This window comes from Scleropages formosus, chromosome 1 (genome assembly GCF_900964775.1).
Source record: "Scleropages formosus chromosome 1, fSclFor1.1, whole genome shotgun sequence".
NCBI classification, from domain to species: domain Eukaryota; kingdom Metazoa; phylum Chordata; class Actinopteri; order Osteoglossiformes; family Osteoglossidae; genus Scleropages; species Scleropages formosus.
Genome location: NC_041806.1, coordinates 17,254,918 through 17,273,588, shown reverse-complemented (window position 1 = coordinate 17,273,588; position 18,671 = coordinate 17,254,918). Strand labels below are relative to the sequence as shown.

At 42.6% G+C, this 18,671-nt stretch overlaps 2 protein-coding genes across 2 annotated transcripts; both read left to right on the top strand.

Annotated features, from left to right (window-relative positions):
- The first annotated feature begins 4,242 nt into the window (after positions 1–4,242).
- On the top strand, positions 4,243–12,805 carry nop9 (NOP9 nucleolar protein). Its single transcript, XM_018757986.2, has 12 exons — positions 4,243–4,285; positions 4,643–4,954; positions 5,355–5,591; positions 6,477–6,701; positions 6,954–7,061; positions 7,406–7,547; positions 7,724–7,916; positions 8,199–8,339; positions 9,804–9,923; positions 10,420–10,632; positions 11,987–12,092; positions 12,385–12,805. Exons 2-12 carry the CDS (start codon positions 4,735–4,737, stop codon positions 12,540–12,542), a joined length of 1,863 nt encoding a protein of 620 aa, XP_018613502.2. The 5' UTR covers positions 4,243–4,285; positions 4,643–4,734; the 3' UTR covers positions 12,543–12,805.
- A 2,719-nt stretch (positions 12,806–15,524) lies between these two features.
- Positions 15,525–16,760, top strand: LOC108937823 (proteasome subunit beta type-5). Its single transcript, XM_074559717.1, has 2 exons — positions 15,525–16,100; positions 16,347–16,760. Exons 1-2 carry the CDS (start codon positions 15,525–15,527, stop codon positions 16,758–16,760), a joined length of 990 nt encoding a protein of 329 aa, XP_074415818.1.
- Positions 16,761–18,671: the final 1,911 nt, after the last annotated feature.

Below are 18,671 nucleotides of genomic sequence, written 5' to 3'. Positions count from 1 at the left end.
ACCTCATGGGGCAGAAAGGAGGTGACAGTTTTTCACATTTTTGTTTTTCCTACCTGTTTAGAAATATCACAACTGCAACCTAGGGCAACCCATAATGTTGACAGTCATACATTCAAACCCAGACTACTGTTCTCTTTTCCTGAAGTTAGTCATGCATTCACACAGGATCTACTGTTCTCTAGGGACATTTTTTATTCCTTTACTTTAAATACGGGTTCAACAGTGGGAAATAGCAGATGAGGAAGGCAATGTTAGATCACACAGGACTCATGGAGACAGAAGAAGAAGAGAAAGTTTGCAAAGAAAGAACCTGATGTAAACAGCAGGAAGTAGTGAGGCTCACTGGGCTAATCGAGAAGGTGCAGATGCTTTGGGTCCAACGCAGAGTCACACACAACATGAGCTGTTTCTTCATTCACCACATGAATCCCCAACATTCTTCTGTGTCTCCGATCATCATATCGAACACAGAATCTAAAGACACCAACACGCCCAGAGTAAATCTCATTTACAGAGAAAGTTAGCATGTCTAATGTGAAAAAAAAGGCAACAGTTCATTCATGCTGACCTAATGTCTCCTTTGTATTGGATGCTTCAAACTCCATATTTCCAACATGCACTAACCTTGGAAAGTAAATCTCAGATTTCCCTCAAGGACCATACTAAACAATGACACTGGCCATCAGAGAGCAGTGCATGTGACTGAAACCAACAGTAAAAGCTGGTATTACAGCCAAATTGAACATGTTTGCTGTCTCAAGGTAAGGGTGATGGCTAAACGAAGACAAAAGAAATACACTTTAATCTTAGCTTCAACCAGGTAACTCAATGGATTAGTTTAATTGTTTTATTTTCATTTGAAAGCCAGGGTGTGTGCACTCCAAGGTGAGGGCAGTTCTTTATTGCCAAAGAGAGAAATAATGACTTTCAGTGGGGAACATTTTAGAGAATTAAAGAATCCATGGTTTGGTTTTGCTCTGGTTTCTCTCTACACACCCAGCTTTACTTAGATCAGGATAGATTCACAGACTGACTAGGCTTTCCAGTTTACCAGAAGCTTTGTCCCACTGTGACACAGCCCAGGATGTGATTTGGTATCCTGGGTTGTACCCTCAAAGATTTCATAATTGCATGACATCATAATGTTAACACAATACTGAATGATGTAAAGCTTTCAGCCAGTATCAAGAAAGGGGAAGCAGTGGTCTGTGACTCCAAAGAGACAAGAAGTCTGTGGGTGGGGTTCGAGGTGTACGGGCTGTTTATTACATCTAACTGACTCACTTTCATTGTGGTGTGAAGTTAACCAGGAGCAGCCTTTCTGTATCTATTCAGCTTTTTTGGGACTCTTAGGCCACAGGTAACATCAGAGTAATGAAGTCATAATGTAAACAAGCAGAGACTTGTGTGTGATTATAGGCTTCCTTATAATTACATATAAACTGAGCAGAGGTGATGGGGGGGCATGGTGGTGCAGTGGGTTGGGCCAGGTCCTGCTCTCTGGTGGGTCTGGGGTTCAAGTCCCACTTGGGGTGCCTTGTGACAGACTGGCGTCCCATCCTGGTTGTATCCCCTCCCCCCCAGCCTTACGTCCTGCATTGCTGGTTTAGGCTCCGGCTCCCTGCGACCCTGTATGGGACAAGTAGTTTCAGACGGTGTGTGATCAGAGGTGTACTTTTGACTTAGGAATGGTGCAAACCACAAAATGCAGTCAATGTGATGTTTAAGCTTTTTAGAAAAAATACATTTGTGACATCCTGTAGACTACAGCGAATAAAAGTAGGTGAATTACCTGCGTTTAATGTTACGCGATCAACAATTTCTACGGGATTTGGTGAGACCACTTGGCCACTAACACTAAAAATTGTTATTAGAAATTAAATTCAAAATCGGTCTCAGTTCTGCATTATTTAGTCTGCAAGGGCTCAAACTGCCCCTCCCAGCAAGTCTTTTCACCTAGTCTACAACCAGAAGCAAAGTTAATACTGTATTCTACAACACACACAAACACTTTTTATATAAGTCAAATTTGTCTGTGGCACTGTGGGCCACCAGTGCATTTCTGTCATCCAAATTGCCACGGCAACAGGATGCAAATGTTTCAACAGATCAGGGTGTATACGGGGAGAATTTGTACTTAACCCATTGCTCTTAAGTATAGTTATGTATGACTCCATTGTGACATTGACTGTGTCTCAGACGGGTGTGTTATGATCTGAACCATTTATGCATAACCTCAGCCAAGCCCACAAAACTGTCTTCCATAGGCCTACTATGGTTTTAAAACAACAAAGATTATTCCAAACAAACCCCTATGCTGTTCCTGTACAATTATCCAGCTCTGATGTACATAGAGTACATAAAGCTCATATCCCTTTTTGGTCCAATGTTACTGAAACACTACCTCCATTTCCTTTAAATAACAAGCAGTTAAATATCATGAAATTTAATGTTGGACTGGCACTAAGAGATAGAAAAACTTGCTGCCTAGGCTTTGGTCCCCATACAAGTGGCAGAATGAATGCGAAGCTGAGGGTTCTGCAGGACATTTGCAGAAGCTTTAATGAAAGAGGCACTTGCAAGTATCGTGGTCTCCCTACATATCCTAAAGCTGTTTGATATTTCTGCTGAAAAATGCTGTGTCCTCTTGGCCAGCCCCTTACCTGATCGTGTGTAGTGTCAGGTGTACTGTAGAAATTGGGGGGGTGGGCGTTGAGCTTCACCTTTTTCAAAAATGTCCATTAATAATTAAATCTTGAGATTGAAGAGCTTCTTAACACTCATTGGTCCATAAACAGCATCAAACTCCACATGCTGGTTAATTCAGTCTTTACTGGAGTTTGTGGCCAGATCAGGTAGCTGAAGAGTTATGACACCACCAAAATGTGATTTCCAGCACTTCAGTGTGTTTAACATGCTCATTGATAGAACATTAAAGAACTCTTACCTAGTAACATAAAGAACAATAATAATTGCATGCACACTACATTTTATACTGGGCACAAAAGTCAGACGATGACAGAAAAAAAATCAGCAAAAGAAACATCCTGTTCTGTTACAATCTGAGTAGCTCAAACGATTCTTCTCATTTTGCCTCTGAAAAATCACAAAAATAATTTCAAATTCCAAATGTAGCAATGATAGCAATGATTTCCTCTCTGACAGCTTGCATGGTACACACCAGGTGGGTCCCTGTGTTGACATGTTGAATGCCATTCATTGGTTTGAGAACACTCATGTCTTCTCCATTAGTTTCCCTCTAACAGGGTTTCCATACACAAGGTGACAGAAGACTCACACGAAGTGTATTCTGACCTCCTCGATTTTACCAATATCCAAAATCTCACAGAAAACCTGGGAATTGTTGTAGCTTTTTACATTTAAATGTAATTATTACCTGATTTTTTTTTCTACAAAGCAACTTATAATAAACTCCGCCATGGATGTCCCAAGCCCAGCAAGCCCAGGAAAGTTGGGCGTGGAGATAGCTACCCTATACCATAAAAACCTTGCCAGCTACAGAAACGCCAACAAGAAAACAATGACACCTCAGCTCTTAGGGACACCCTTGTTGGCAGCCTATGCACCAGGAGGGGTGGAAGGCATAAGAAGAACTTACAATAACTTATACAGCTGTGTAATTCTTGCAATTTTGGTATTTTCCTACTGTGAAGGCCCATGAGTGTTTCACACTCCAGACCAAGTCTGGCACTCAATAACAGGTAACCCACTATTCCGAAGAGCTTCTGCTTCTGTTGGCACACACTAGTCTTATTGTGGAAGATAGAAACACCTGTATTCTGGGTAAACTGTACCATATCCAACCAGCTAGTAGAACAATGGTTGGCACTGCTGCCTCTAGACCTGAAAGGTCCAGGTTCCTATCCCAGGTCTAGTAGCCTTGAGCAAGATACTAACCCTGCATTTACTCCAGTAAAACTATCCAGCTGTACAAATAGCTGAATAAGTTAAGTAAATAACATAAGTCACTTTGAAGAAAAGTGTCAGCCTAATCAATAAATGTATGTTTTGCACCTAATTCACTGTAGCAGTTTGACCTGAGGGTTCTACTACAAGTAACGTATAAAAAATTCATAATCGAAAATAGTCCTGCGACTGATCAATTGGTTGTCGCGGCACGATATATACAGTACTACAATGGAAATTTTCCCGCGTTTTCTGTTTTAAGCGATTGGCTTACGTATTTCCGTGACGTCTTTACGTATATACTATGCGCCGTTAGTGGGGATGACGTAGTCATTATGCGCACGACTCGGAGAAACATGTGAGTGAATAATTTTTGCTCGTGTTTTTTTTTTTTTTTTTTTTTTTTATTTTGTGTTGAAACTAATATAATTACGTTACCACGTTTGATGTCCTATGTGATAGCATATTATTGCAGGTTCAGTGTTACATGGTAGCGTGTTGGTCAAGTTCTTGCACTACAGAAACTCTGCGCATGTCAAATTAATTTGTAAATTACTTGGCCACACCAAAATGATGACAAATATTTAATTCAGACAATTTAGCTGTCAAGGATACGACTGGACGAAACGGTTGTTCATCCCTAATTTCTCTGTATAACTGAAGACAAGTTATTTATATTCATTGCTCCTTAAAATTTGTTATTCTTATTCTACAGAATGAAAACTTTATGAATGTTCTTTGAAGAAAGAAAATAAATCATATGCCCCAGGAAAGTGGCTAGAACAGTGCTAGTGACTACAATAAATCATGATGAAGGAGGGACAAAAACGACATAAAATTCAACGGAAGGAAGGTGGAAACAAGAAGAAGTCTGGCATGGGAGGAAAGGGACGAGAGGGATCAAGTCATGGGGGTGGCAAAGAGCAGGAAGGAGGTTTGAGAAAACGTCTGGATGCCATGAGTGTCGGTTACTTTCGCAGAGTGAGTGAGAGACTGGGTGAGAGTTTTGCCGAAGAAGAGGAGAAAGGTGAGATTCCAGTGGTCTCAGGGGGTGGGAGGAAGAACAATGAATGTACTAATTCCATAGTATCACTGATCAAGTTGTTTACTGAGTTGCTACAATGAAATTTACCCACCTGTATGAGTGTGTAAGAAAAAAAAAACATTGGCAGACAAATCAGCCAAATTTATGAAAAAGTGAGCTGCAGACTCAAGGAAGAGGAGTCTGAAAACAGACAAGTTAAATTGACTGGAAAATTGATTTGTCCTAATGATTTGTTTAGGGCTTCTAAACTTTATTCTTGCCTTTGTAAATAAAATGTGATTAAAAAATACACTGTGGGCAGAATACATCCCAGTTGGAGGGGAGTGTGATTGTGCAGACAGTGGGGAAACATTTACTATCTTGGCTTGGTCTCTCTCTTCAGCTATGTTTGTGGAGAATGTGCTGACAGAAGTGAAGGGGCAGGCCATTCTTGTGGCCACTGATGTGACTGGCAGTGTGACCCTACAGCGTCTGCTTCCATTGGCGAGTGTCACCCAGGTTGGAGAGATGTTGGCTGAACTTGGAGGATCCACTGGCTCGGACTTCAAGAGAGTGTCTTGTGATCAGTGTGGGGGTCATGTGATGGAGAGTGCACTCAGGCAGATGCCGAGGTGGAAAGGTGCGACACAGTCCTGAGAATTTCAAAATGGGCGGTTACTCACGTACACATTATTCATTTCAATGTGAGAGGTTCAGGACAAACCCCCAAATCCATCCATCGTTGGACCAAAAGCAGCATCCAGCCATGTCTTAGTGTGATGAAGATACTGTTAGTCTATGAAGATGTACTGCAGGTTTTCATGGCGTCCTCCACCTCAGTAGATTTTTTAAAGTGTTTGTTAGGAAAGAAAACAAAACAACCTTTTTTATGTATTGAAATTAACATTTGATTGAGTACATTAAATTCTTCGGACACCCTGGTTGACAGAGAGAGGTGAGCAACCTGAGTGGGCATTTTCACTGCTGTTAAATTCACGCTGGTTGAATGTGTTTTCATTCTGACATTTTATTGAAATTTATCCCATGGCCTGCAGTTATGGTGGTAAAAAGGTACACTGGCTGAAGGGAAGGGTACGGACAGTATACTGATTCCACGAACATTCTTCTGAAGATACATTTACAGTTTATTTTAAATCATATTTTACCATTTTATTTTCTGAAATTTGTTTTAGAGTAAAATTAACATACAATTAAAATACAAACACAATATGGGTCATTCTGGTGTTTCTAACTCGAATCTCGTGATCCACAGTGTTGGAGATGAATATGAGAAAACTTTATGTAATTAATCAGTCAGCATTCAGTTGGAGTTTATGGAGAGCACATATTTTTATTTTCACTTCTTTCAAATTAGTTTTAATCTATCTTAAAGTATTTGTAAACAACAGCCCTTATAGCATGGGTTAGGGCTTTCTGGAAAGAGGACAGTGTATTAAGAGCACTGATGCAAGAAGTGAAATACTGACATTATATCTCATTTATTGCCTCTCCCTTCACTGTCTAGAACAATCCAGGCCAGAAGGTGAGCAGGAGACAATCGCAAGTGAGGATGGTGACACAGGTGACGTGAACTGTGGGATACTAGAAGCGCAAGTTCTCTGCCTGTCCCAAGTGGTGACCGAGGAGGTGGTAGGATTCATCAGACACACACATGGATCCCACGTGGCCCGAACACTCATTCACGTGCTTGGGGGTTGCCTCGGCCCAGCCCAGTCTGACACGCGACCAGGTGCGAACAGATGCAAACCCGCATACGCATGCAAACAGGTATACATGCATTTATACTCTCACACACACCTGCGCACGCACACTCACTCGCAGCTTTCTGTACACCCAACACAAGAAGAATGCAGGAGGATCATTTCATCCTTGTCCTAACTGGTTGTGGTCACACACATGCAGCAATCAAGAAACATAGAGCATGGTTCCAAACATCTGGCATTTCAGGTGATGCATATTTTCTGATTCTGTACTATTACAGGAGGTAAAACCCGGAACGTCAGCACCTCTCTGAGCGACTTTGATGTTCCCTCATCCTTTCCTGTAGCTCTGAAAAAACTGTCCCTGGCTCTGATGGAAAATGTCAACGGTGAGTGTGACCATCAGACCATCCATACCCTCTTGACATCAGCAGTTTCTGCAACTGAGTTCAGCATCTTCCTCTCTGTTCCTGAGAACTTCCTCTGTTGTCCATACCTTTTGTCTCTGGATCTAAGGTCATGTGTAGTAATGTGCTTCCTTTTTTTATTCAAAACCAGCTACATGAACATCTTACAATGAAGATTTCCACAGAATGACTGTGGGGATTGTTATTTGATTGATCTGGCTATCCGTTTCCCACACTCAATTACTCTTTTTTGCCTCTGTGCCCCATGTCCATCTCACTGTTTCTCGTTCTCTCTCCATATCTCATTTACACACTTTCAACCCTAGTGTGTGTGACAGATATGGCAGCCACCACAGTGCTTCAGACAATGCTGACTGTATGTCACCGGAAAAGGCCCAAGCTGTGTAAGAGGCTTTTGAAAGGCATTGTGGGATACTTGACGTCCCTCAGCTCTGCACCAGGAGTCAGGTAATTGCTGCCAATATTAAACTCTTTGTTGTTTAACACCTGATGACTAAGTACATACAAACATAATGACTGTGTCAGTGGTGCGCAATCAGAATTTCTTGAGAACTGTGTTTCTTCGCCCTCGGTGTGTAACAGAGTGATTACATCAACATTTGATGTTTTGTTCTTTGCCTCAGTCCCCTTCTGGTGTTCATGAAAGACCAAGGTTCCAGCAGACTCATCGAGACGGTCTTGCAGTTGTCCCACAAGGCCTTACTCTGTAACCTTTATAAGAACCACTTTAAGGGTCAGCTAGTCAATCTAGCACTGCACCCAATCGCCAACTTCCCTGTGCAGAGGTTGATAACTGCCTCTGCCAGTTACAAACTGGTATGTCCTCTGTCATCTTTTTCCCTGAGTGGAATCATGTGTATTTGTCTCACTATACCTAAAGCAGGCTTGTATTTCATTAATGCTGATTTAGTGGTATGATTTCTGGAAAATTCTAGAAATTGTTCTAGGGCCATTATAGCCATTTGAGACTGGTGTATGGGGTGTCCCTAAATTTCACTGACAGAGATGCACCGCTTGTTGTTTTCAAACTGATTTTGCAACCCTTGTTCAGTCTTTCTGCATGTTGGTTAATGTTAGTAACTCTTTCTTTTGCCTCAGTTTCTCAAAGTGTTTGATGAACTAGAAGAAGGCTTGGAGGCCATCTTGGCTGCGGGTCACATGGGTGTGGTGGTCCAGCTGGCAGAGAGCTGTGTGCTGCAAGAGGAGCGGCAGAGAGAGATGTTGCAGTGCCTCCTAGAGGTGTGGCTGACTTGGTGCGGCTTGGCATCATACATGTGTTTGAGAAGTGTGTTTGAACCTAGTGCTTTTGTCAAAAGTTGACTCTCTTCATACTGTTGCACTGATGTATGTCTTAATTGTTCATTGAAATGCTAGATTTTGAGCCCACGAGTCAGTTTAAAAAAAAAAAAAAAAACCACATTAATTTCTGTTGTAAACACAGATGTGAGCACAGGCTTCCCTCACTTAAGTATAATTTGTTTCTGAAAATCTGCTTGTAAGGTGAATTCCCGTAGTACAAACTCATCAAGGCTTATCATCGAAAGGTTCCCTCAGCTCAGCCTGATATAAATTTTAGGGTACAAGTCCTTGTATTATTAGCAGTTGTTATGTGGGGAAATACTGAGTTTAAGTATTTGAAGTCATCTACAGACAATCCTCTTCTTACGTAAATTTGACTTGCGTAAATCCAGATTTACGAAAAAAATTCTCGGCATACACATTATTTATGAATAGCGCTTTTATTTTACACAATACATCTGAATTACGTTAAGCGCAAGTCGGCGTAGCCAGAAAAGGCAGGAAGCTGCATCTTCTCAGTTCCTGCGTGTGTTGAGCCATGAACGCATCTCTTCTCATTAGCATAGTGCTTTTTTCATATGTTTTCTACCCTTTTCATTATTCATAATGCCTGATGGTAAATGTGCGCTTGAATAAAAACGAGAACCATCTCGCAAGTGTACAGCAATTGATTTGGAGATGAAATTAAACATAAGGAAGTATGAAGGTGGACAAAGATTATCATCTATAGTACAGGAACCAGGTTTACTTGTGTCGACTGTGAGTACAATAGTGAAGGATGCTGCACGTATAAAGGACCACGTGAAAGGAACAGCTAGCATGAAAACAACAATAATAACGAAGAAACGTTAAGGTGCAATAAGTGAGATGGAAAAATTATCAATTACGCAACACCACCCTCTTGTGTGCCGGCATACTACTAGATATAAGCTAAGCACACACAGTACAGTACCGTACGCATACCGTATGCAGTAGTCTTTTTAAAATTTATTGACAAAAATTTATTGATGAGGCCTATGTCTTATTAGAGTATTTAATATGTCTGACATTTACTAGAGAATTATATTGTGTAATTTTTTTTTTTTATATATAATACCCATGTTTGCAACAAATGTGAAGGAAATGGGAAGGCTTGGCTCTGTAATGGAGGGGGAGGGGCAATGTGACGTGTAAATTTCAACCTGCGTAAGGGGTTGAAGAAGGTCTATTTGCGTAAGTCGAGGGGTGTCTGTACTTTCCTGTTTTAGTTTTGGTGTTAACTCTACATCAACATCATGAACTTTGTGGGTTTTTTTTTTTTAATTTCTTAAATGTCAAATTTCCTTGGGTTGGGATAGCACATTTGGAGCAAGTTTGAGATGAATGCAGTGTTCAGACTGAATAAGGTGCACTGTCCTTTTCCAGGCTTTCCATTGTGCAGAACCCCCTTCTCGACACGTCAGCTGCCTCCCACTCTTCCTCTCCCTGCTCACACACGAGGTGTACTATGGCGAGCAGATGCACAGTGACGCTGCAGACACAATGGTATGAGCTTCAGTCTCCTTAGCCACCAAAGACTTTCTGTAATGCTAGTCAAGTTTGTATTTAACATTTTGTGCCCAAACTGAATTGGAATCTGGACACAGTTGTGGGCCTTGTTCTCCCTGTCCAGAGACAGGCTGGCAGACCATCTATTTGAACACTTGAAATATTCTTTTACTGGACATGTCTGCTAATCTGAATTCCTTTTGGGAGACCTAATGACCAAACTGACTCAGCTACCAATTTGCTAATAATTGGGTTTCTGTTCTATAATTTATCCATGTCATGGATAAATTGGATGGCTGAGTTTGGCAGAGCGTAACTTGAGTAAACACCTGGATAAAATATAACTCTGTGGCAGGTATGCAAAATCCTTTACTTTTTGAATCATTGTCATTCGCTTTGTTTTCAGGGGTTCAGCTGAAATTTTTATGCTGTAAAACATCACTGATCTGTCTTCAGAAAGGGATATCAGGTCATGTCTTTCTCCTCTCACTAGCGCCCCCTATGGGGTATGTGTTACCATGGGTCCTGCCTCGTCCAGGCTCTGGCGAAGTGCAAGAACAATTCTTTTCTGATGAACAGCCTGCATGCACTTTCTCCTGCTAACCTCCTGACCTTGGGCACTGACCCGTCCGGTAGCCATGTGCTACAGGCCCTGCTGATTTCCGCAAGCGACAAAGGGAGGGGCAAGATTCTGAGAAAGCTGGAGGTGAGACTGTGAGGTTGAAAATGTGGGATAAAGATGATGGAGAGCTGTAAAGGATGTCAGACGGAGAGTTTCACAGTGACCGTAATTTTAACACTTGCAGTAACTAGTGCAAACACTTGCCACATGTGCTGTAGTTTTTAATCTATTAGGAACACACTTTTGATGTTACTATTGTTCCTGTTATTTTTTGTGCAATGCAGCTTACTGTGTTTGTATAGTAAGGGACTTATTTGCCATTTATATAAATGGGTAATTTTTGAAAAGTCATTCATGGCAAGTGCATTGCTCAAGTGAGACTGCTCACTAAAAATTGTGCAGGAAAGAAGGTAAAATAAGGATCTTGTCAAGGAAATGAGCTGAGAATTTCAAACGGATGGAAAGCGTCTAATAACATATGCAAAGAACCCAAAGATAGACACAGACGTGGAAGAGTAAGGAAGCTCTCCTGAAAGATTGAAGAAATGAAAAAAGTTTCACACTTAATTTGAAATGTTCAAAGGGGCAAATAGGAAAAAAAATGATTGAGTGAAGATCAAGTAGAGATGGCAAGAAACAGTGAACATCTCTACAGCCAAGATCAAGACACATTGCAGTTTTCTATGAACAAGAACCCTTGGTAACAGAGAAGTTGCTTAAGAGCGGAAAGTCCACAGGAGCAGTTCCTCTATTAGACTGCAGTCTTAAAAAAAGGAGATGTGACAGAGGCTGTAAACTGTTCCATTCATTTCCCTGATTTGACATGGACAGAGTTCACAATGACAAGATCAGTCATTGTAGACTTTGTGGACTGTATAAATGGGTTATAAATTGTTGTGGAAAGCCTGGCATTGTAAGTCTCTTTGGAAAAAAGTGTCAGATGAATGACTGTAAATGTTGTTTATTTGGCGACACTTTTCTCCGAAGCGAATTACAGCGTTAAGCTGCTTACAGTGATATACCAATCTATACAGCTGGGTAACATTTACTGGAGCAGTTTTTTAGTGCAACTACCTTGCACAAGGGTACTAATGCAGATTTGAACCTGAGTTCTCAAAGTCCAATGGCAACAACTTGAACCATAATGCCATTTGATGCCCCATTATTAGTTGATGTTTCATCACCAGTTGAGGTGACATCATCAATGCACTGAACATGAGACAAAGCTAATCCTCCTGAGGTACTGTTCTTCTCTCTCATCTCAGATACACCCCTCTCAGAACCTTCTAGTTAGTTCTGCGTGCCTGTAAAGGTGTGGTTTTTTTTTTTTTTTTTTTTTTTTTTTTTTTTTTTAAAAAAAAAACAGGCCTCGTGAATGTAGCCTTACAGATGAGGGGTCTGGGTCGTGTTGTCATCTAAGTAGTCTCTCGTCTCCTAGGGTCAGTTTGTCAAGCTGTCCTGTTCAAAGTATGGCAGTCGGGTTTTGGAGGCGGTCTGGAAGAGCGCCACTCTGGGTCAGAGGCAGGCCATGGCACAGGAACTAGGTAAGAGGGTACATTTTCCCCTAATATCCCACCATCCTAATGAGACTTTTTTTTTTTTTTTATGACCTCATGAAGTCTGGGGAAGTGGCATGGGAGGATTGTGTATTCAACAAGAGTCGGGCTTAACCACTCACCTTCCCGAAACGCTAACAGCTCCTCCTCCTTTTATCCTTGTACTTTAGGACTGTCTGGAAAAGCATGTTCACATTGTTGTCCAGTGTTCATCTGTGTGTTTTTGCTCTTGTAGAAGTTTTGCTGATGAATTTACAATCTAATATTGTCTTCTTTTCAGTGTCCAGTGAGTCTGTGCTGAGATCAGATCAGTTTGCACGGCACGTTTGGGCCAAATTCGCTCTGACCCACTTTGTGAAGAGGCGAGCCCAGTGGCAGGAGGTGCAGAACGGACAGTCCAAGAAGAGAAAAATGTTCAGTGATATTCTTGAATCATAGAGAGGCCGTACTCATGAGTCCAAAAGATTGTCATAAAAATTCCATTACAGTACAGGTTTTGATTGAACTTGGACTGTACATAGTCATATTACAAATTCCCTTGTGCTGTAGCAGTACTAGCTTCTTTTATCTGAAGATAATTCTGTTTTTTCTAAAAATTTAATAAAATATTTCTTTTTACGCACACATTAACACCAATATTTTTTGGTCAACTTCCTGTGGGATTCATACCCTTATAGACTTGGAGCACAAAATAAAATGCAGAAGTGCAAACTTTTTTTTGTCCAGGTCATCATTTGTTAACTGTTTGCTGTGTTAAATGGTTCTATGAACAGTGTAATGAGTCATGTAATTAGTATCTGGTGCATTGAAACTATCGTGTTGGTGTTTGCTTCTATTTAACAGTTGTGCGGTTTTTCAGGCTCACTCCAGCTGTTTGTATTACAAAGTATCGAGGACTTCGACCTTTTCCCAGATTATTTATTTTTAACTGCATTTTCTTTGCTCACCATTTTCTGAAAATGGTGTGTTTGCAGAGCAGCACCTGCATTTCTCCCTCCTGTCCTCAGTTGCCAACAAAACACACAGTAGAGCTAGGTATTGATAATTTACCGATAACTGAGAAACTGAGTGCACACTGGAAATGTCTTGTCCATTTCACTGTAAATGCTGACGCCAATCCTGTTTAACCAGACACTTCATGCCTATTGAATTTCCGTGGAGCCATGGCCAAATTTCAGATGAGCTCAGAGTGAGAGAGAGTTGCCAACCCAGCAGTTTGTTTACTATGGTAGCACAACAGCTGAAATGGGAGCCATGTGCACTGTGCGGACACACCCCATTAAGTGGGACTCCACTCAGAGTCCGTAGCTGGTGTCGCTCCATCTACGAAAGACGTGAAGGCATGAGGAAACCGACAGGGCTGTGAAACAGAAATACAGCTACCTCTTTGATCACCTTTAGTTTATTGTTCATTGAAAATTTCCTCACAGTTCAGTGAAGAAAAGAGTACATAGTGCTGAGATATTGACACTTTTTCTTCCTTGTGTGTGTACGTGTGTGTACATAGTGGTGTAATAATGTACAGTCTTCCCCTAACCTATGAAGGTAATGTGCTCCGGCAGAACCTTTCATAAGGTGATTTCTTATAAACTGAAGACCTATTAATTTCAATGGTAAATTTTTTAAAGAATTTCTGGGCCTTAAAATTGAATCCATTATGTTAAAATCTCACCAAATCCCATTTAATTGGATACGGTTACTTAAATAGTGAACATGAGTTATAACGCAAGGTAGTTTCCCTTCATCTCCTATTCCGTAATTCTGAAAAAAAACTCAGAAGCAAAACAAAACATACACAGTCCTCACTATTTATGTGGTATGAAAAATCAAAACAACGGCAACTAAAAGAGAACTAATGAAAGCAATGCAATTGAATTCATTCCTACTAATTAGCTGATACTATTTAAAGAGTCAAATGGGGCCTGTAATTATCAATTTGGAGCCAAGATTACTGGTATTTAACAGGTGAAACTACCAAACAAGGGATAATGGGGATTGAGATTTTAGGTCGCAGGTTTGACTCCCACCTCTGGCTGTAGTACCCCTGAGCAAGGTACTTACCCTACAATTGCTCCAGTAAAATTACCCAGCTGTTTAAAAGGGTAAATAATTGTAAGCACCTTAACATTCTAAGTCGCTTTGGAAAAAAGTGTCAGCTAAATGAATAAATGTAATTGTGATGTGGCACAAGCCAAAGTATAACTGCAAAGAATACCACATGCAGGCGCTGGTCACTGTTGCATGTGGCACCGTAGGTGTAAAATAGGTATGAATATATCCGCAATCATTCCTGTTGAACTTGAAATGCTGAAGTCAGGGTATTAAATGAAACTCCTTGTAAAATCAAACTGCAGCAATTCAAATGTTGAAAGAAATGTTTATTTCAGGTTATGACTGTAAATTAAAATCTGCTGGAAGTGTGAATTGCACAAACCAGTCAATACCAGCACTACATAATGACCATACCGTGCAGCATCTGCCCTTTGGTACAAACTTTGGAGTAGGTCAGATACCATAGTACTGTAATCCCATCACTTGCCTTCACGACTGAAAGACCTTGGCTCTGATCTCCACTTCTGCTCCAGTGCCCTCGAGCAACATACTTACACTGAATTTCTCTCTCAAATCTTACTCTGCTCTATAAGTAACTGTTTACTGTACACACCTAACATGGTGAAGCATGAGCTAAATGAACAGATGTGGAAATACTTGACCCTACGGTACCTGTTGCAAATTAAAGACAAGTTGCTGACCTTCATAAATTTTGGAATAATGATGTTTCATGAATAATAAAACACAAGTAACTCCTGGAAGCCGCAACCCAAGTATGATATATTTACGCGTCAGCAGGTTTTTATCTGCACCTGAAGAGTGGCGTCTGATCCGCTTCACTCATACGGCTTGACCGTGACCACAAGCATCCAGCCAGAACATGCTTGGATGGCATCATGTGGTATGCATGAGTGAAAGAGTGTGTGTGTATATACATATATACATATATAGTATGTGGTGATACGCATCTTCCTTCTTGTTGCTTCTGTTCCTTATTCAGGTGTGTTTCAGTGTGTGAGAGGAGTTCTTTAGGAAATTGGGCACAGTAAAAATAGAGTATAGTGAGAAAAATGTACTACAGGTCTCATTAGGCAGCTGGACCTTGTTCTGATAAACGGATGTAAACCTTTCATCGCTGGCTCAATGCTTGTGTCTCTGTTTTTCTCTATGCTGTATATGAGAAATTCAGCTATATTTGCTGTTTTTTGTCTTCCTGCTGGGAACAAACTGCTTCCCATAAAGGAAGAGAGGAAGGGATTGTCCTTCTAAATAGTTAAGTCATTCGAGAAATGCCACAAAGAGAGGCAGGGGCACGTTGTTGGTCAAATTTAGAAGAGCATTAGTTATATTGAGGATGTTATTAAAAGAATGGCTCTGCAAGATGTGTGTGGTTTCTCGAAGACCCCGTTGGTCCTCAGATGGAATTCTCCAAGCTGGTCCTCGGTGACTGTAGGAGCACCCCATGGTCTGGATGGAGGTCGCCCCACCTGGAGACATGCCTGTTCGGACAAAGATGGATGCAGCGAAAATTCTCTTTCCCCTTTCCTTCTCGCCTCTCCTTCCTCCCCATCTGTCCCCCTGCCTTTTTCCTTGTCCCACGGCACCACCACCCTGGCGTTTGTGTTCCAGGGTGGGGTCATGGTGGCGGCCGACACCCGGGCCAGCTGCTCGGGTTTGATTGCCTGCCCAGAGGTCCACAAGGTGATGCCGGTGCATTCGCATCTGGTGGCCACCGCCTCGGGAAGCGGAGCAGACTGCATGTTCTGGCAACGAGTCCTGGCCCGCGAGTGCCGCCTCTACCAGCTACGCAACCACCGCCGGCTATCAGTGGGCGGTGCTGCCAAGCTGCTCTCCCACATGCTGCATCCCTTCAAAGGCACGAAGCTCTGCGTGGCGCTCACACTCTGCGGCTGGGATGGGGATGGAGAGGAAGAAGAGGATCAGGTGGCGGGACATCAAGGAGAGGAGGAAAATGCGGGAGGAGGCCTGGACGGAATGGAGGAGCATGTGACAGATGTGTCCAGAACGAAGGGAGGTGACTCTAAGGGATGCTGGGTCTTGAACAGAACAGAGAGGAGGGTGAGGACAAGAAAGACATGGGCTGGAGGAGGAGACCAGCAGGAGGCAGGACAAGGTCAGATGGTGCTGGATGTGGATCAGATGGTGCTAAGAGAGAAGACCCAAAGACAGGACATGAGGGAAAGAGCCTCTCCAGCCTCAGGAGAGCAGGAAGATACTGAGAGCAGGACAAAGATGAGTGGCAGGGGGCCGAGGCTGTACTATGTGTGCAGCGACGGCACCTTCCTGCAGGGGGAGCTGTTCTCCGTGGGTTCAGGCTCCCCATACGCCTACGCCGTGCTGGACGGGGGGCCACGTTGGGGGCTGAGCGTGGGGGATGCCTGCGTGCTGGCCCGGGAGGCTGTGTTCAGAGCTACACATCGCGACGCCTACTCCGGAAACTGCGTAGACATCTTCCACATCAGCTCCCAGGGCTGGAGGCGCAGAGAGAGGGAGGACCTCCGGGAGGAGTATTACAGGGACCGGGAACAGAGGGGCAGAAGGCAGGTGCAGGGGGGACAGGAGCCTCACACAGGTGAGGTATAAAAGAGCGGGGGAGGGTCCTGAAATCGGCTGGAAAATTAGAGGCAGACCTGGAAAATCTATATCTGGGGTCTTAATCAGGTTTTATTACATTTCTTCACATGTGACTCCATATGCCAGTTACTAACAAAATTATGTGGTTTTTCATTACATTATTGCTGTACTGTACTAAGCACATTGCAGGGTGTGACTGAAAAACCTATTTATACGAGATGCAATAGTTAAGCTCCAGAACAGGAACTGTACCATATGCTGTGTTTTTGGCAGCATCTGCTTCATTTAAAATAATCACCTCAGTTATTTTTTTTGGAATTTGATTTACCTACACCAGGGGTGTCATAACTTGACTGGTGACAGGTGTGTGACAGCTCCAAAAGGATGTTAGTGGTAGTACATTTATTTATTTAGCAGACGCTTTTCTCCAGAACGACTTCCAATGAACTGTATGTAGTGTTATCAGCCCACACACCTTATTCACCAAGGTGATTTACACTGCTAGATACACTACTTACCATGGGTCACTCATCCATACATCAGTGGAACACACACACTCTCTCTGTCACTCACACACTAGGGGTGAACCTGAACAGCATGTCTTTGGACTGTGGGAGGAAACCAGAGCAGAGTTGTTATTACACAGTTACATTGTCTTAGTAACTTACATTACTAATTTAGCTGATGCTTTTCTCCAGTGCAACTTACAATGTTAATCTGTTTACAGATTTTACCCATTTATAGAGCTAGATAATGCTACTGGAGAAATTTAGGGTAAATACCTTGCTCAGCGGTACTACAGCCAGAGGTGAGATTCAAATGTGTGACTTTGGGATCCAAAGGCAGCAGCGCTAACCACTGCACTACCAAGTGTCCCCCAGTACATAGGGTCCTCTAGTTACGAACTCAACTGAGACTCAGAGTTGGTTTGATAATTGAAAAGTTTGCCAATCGAATGGGACTCAAAGTGGGCCAGGGGCTCATCCTCAGTTACAGTATATATTTGTATTTTATCATATTTCTAAACTCAGCTACTCATGTAATGTGCGCCAGTACAAACAGTGGTTGAGGACCAAGTGGCTGTACCGCCAAGAACTACCTGTGTCTGTCTATCTCTCGCCCTGTTGTGAAATGCACTTTTGTTTTCCCTGAGTTTTATATTGCGTCGGGGAGAAGCGCATGCCACACGAATGAATGTTAGAATGAAATAAATGTAAGGATCAGTAAGGACCCAGTAAGGATCCTGGACATCTCCGCAGGCCGGGAGGCAAGGTGTTTCGGACATGAACGTCGTGACACCACGGAATCTCTCTCTCCTACGCAGCTCATGGAGACCAGGCTGGCAAACAGGCCCATGGACACACCTGTACTGTCTCAGTCCCTGGCTGGGTACTCAAGTCCAGCTGTGAGCGAGAAAGTACCTGCAACGGAACCATCATCAGAATCTTGGTGCTGTGGTGGGACAGTGGCACAGCAAGTAATGCTGTTGTCTCACGGCGCCTGGGTGGTGTGGGAGGATCTGGGTTTGATCCCCACTCAGTCTGTGTGGAGTTTGCATGTGGTCCCCGTGTCTGCATGGGTGTCCTCTGGGTGCTCTGGTTTCCTCCCACAGTCCAAAGGCATGCTGTTCAGGTTCGCCCATAGTGTGTGAGTGAGAGAGAGAGAGAGAGAGAGTGTGTGTGTGTTCCACTGTATGGATGAGTGACCCAGAGTGTATCTAGCAGTGTAAATCACCTTGGTGAATAAGGTGTGTGGGCTGGTAACACTACATAGTTTATTGGAAGTTGTTCTGGAGAAAAGCGTGTGCTAAATAAATAAATGCAAACTGGTGCAGGACGTTGAAATGCTTATGGCAGCGCTCACTATTTGCGTCCACTCTGGTTGTCTTGCAATTTCAGTTGGTATGGAACTTGTGGCCAT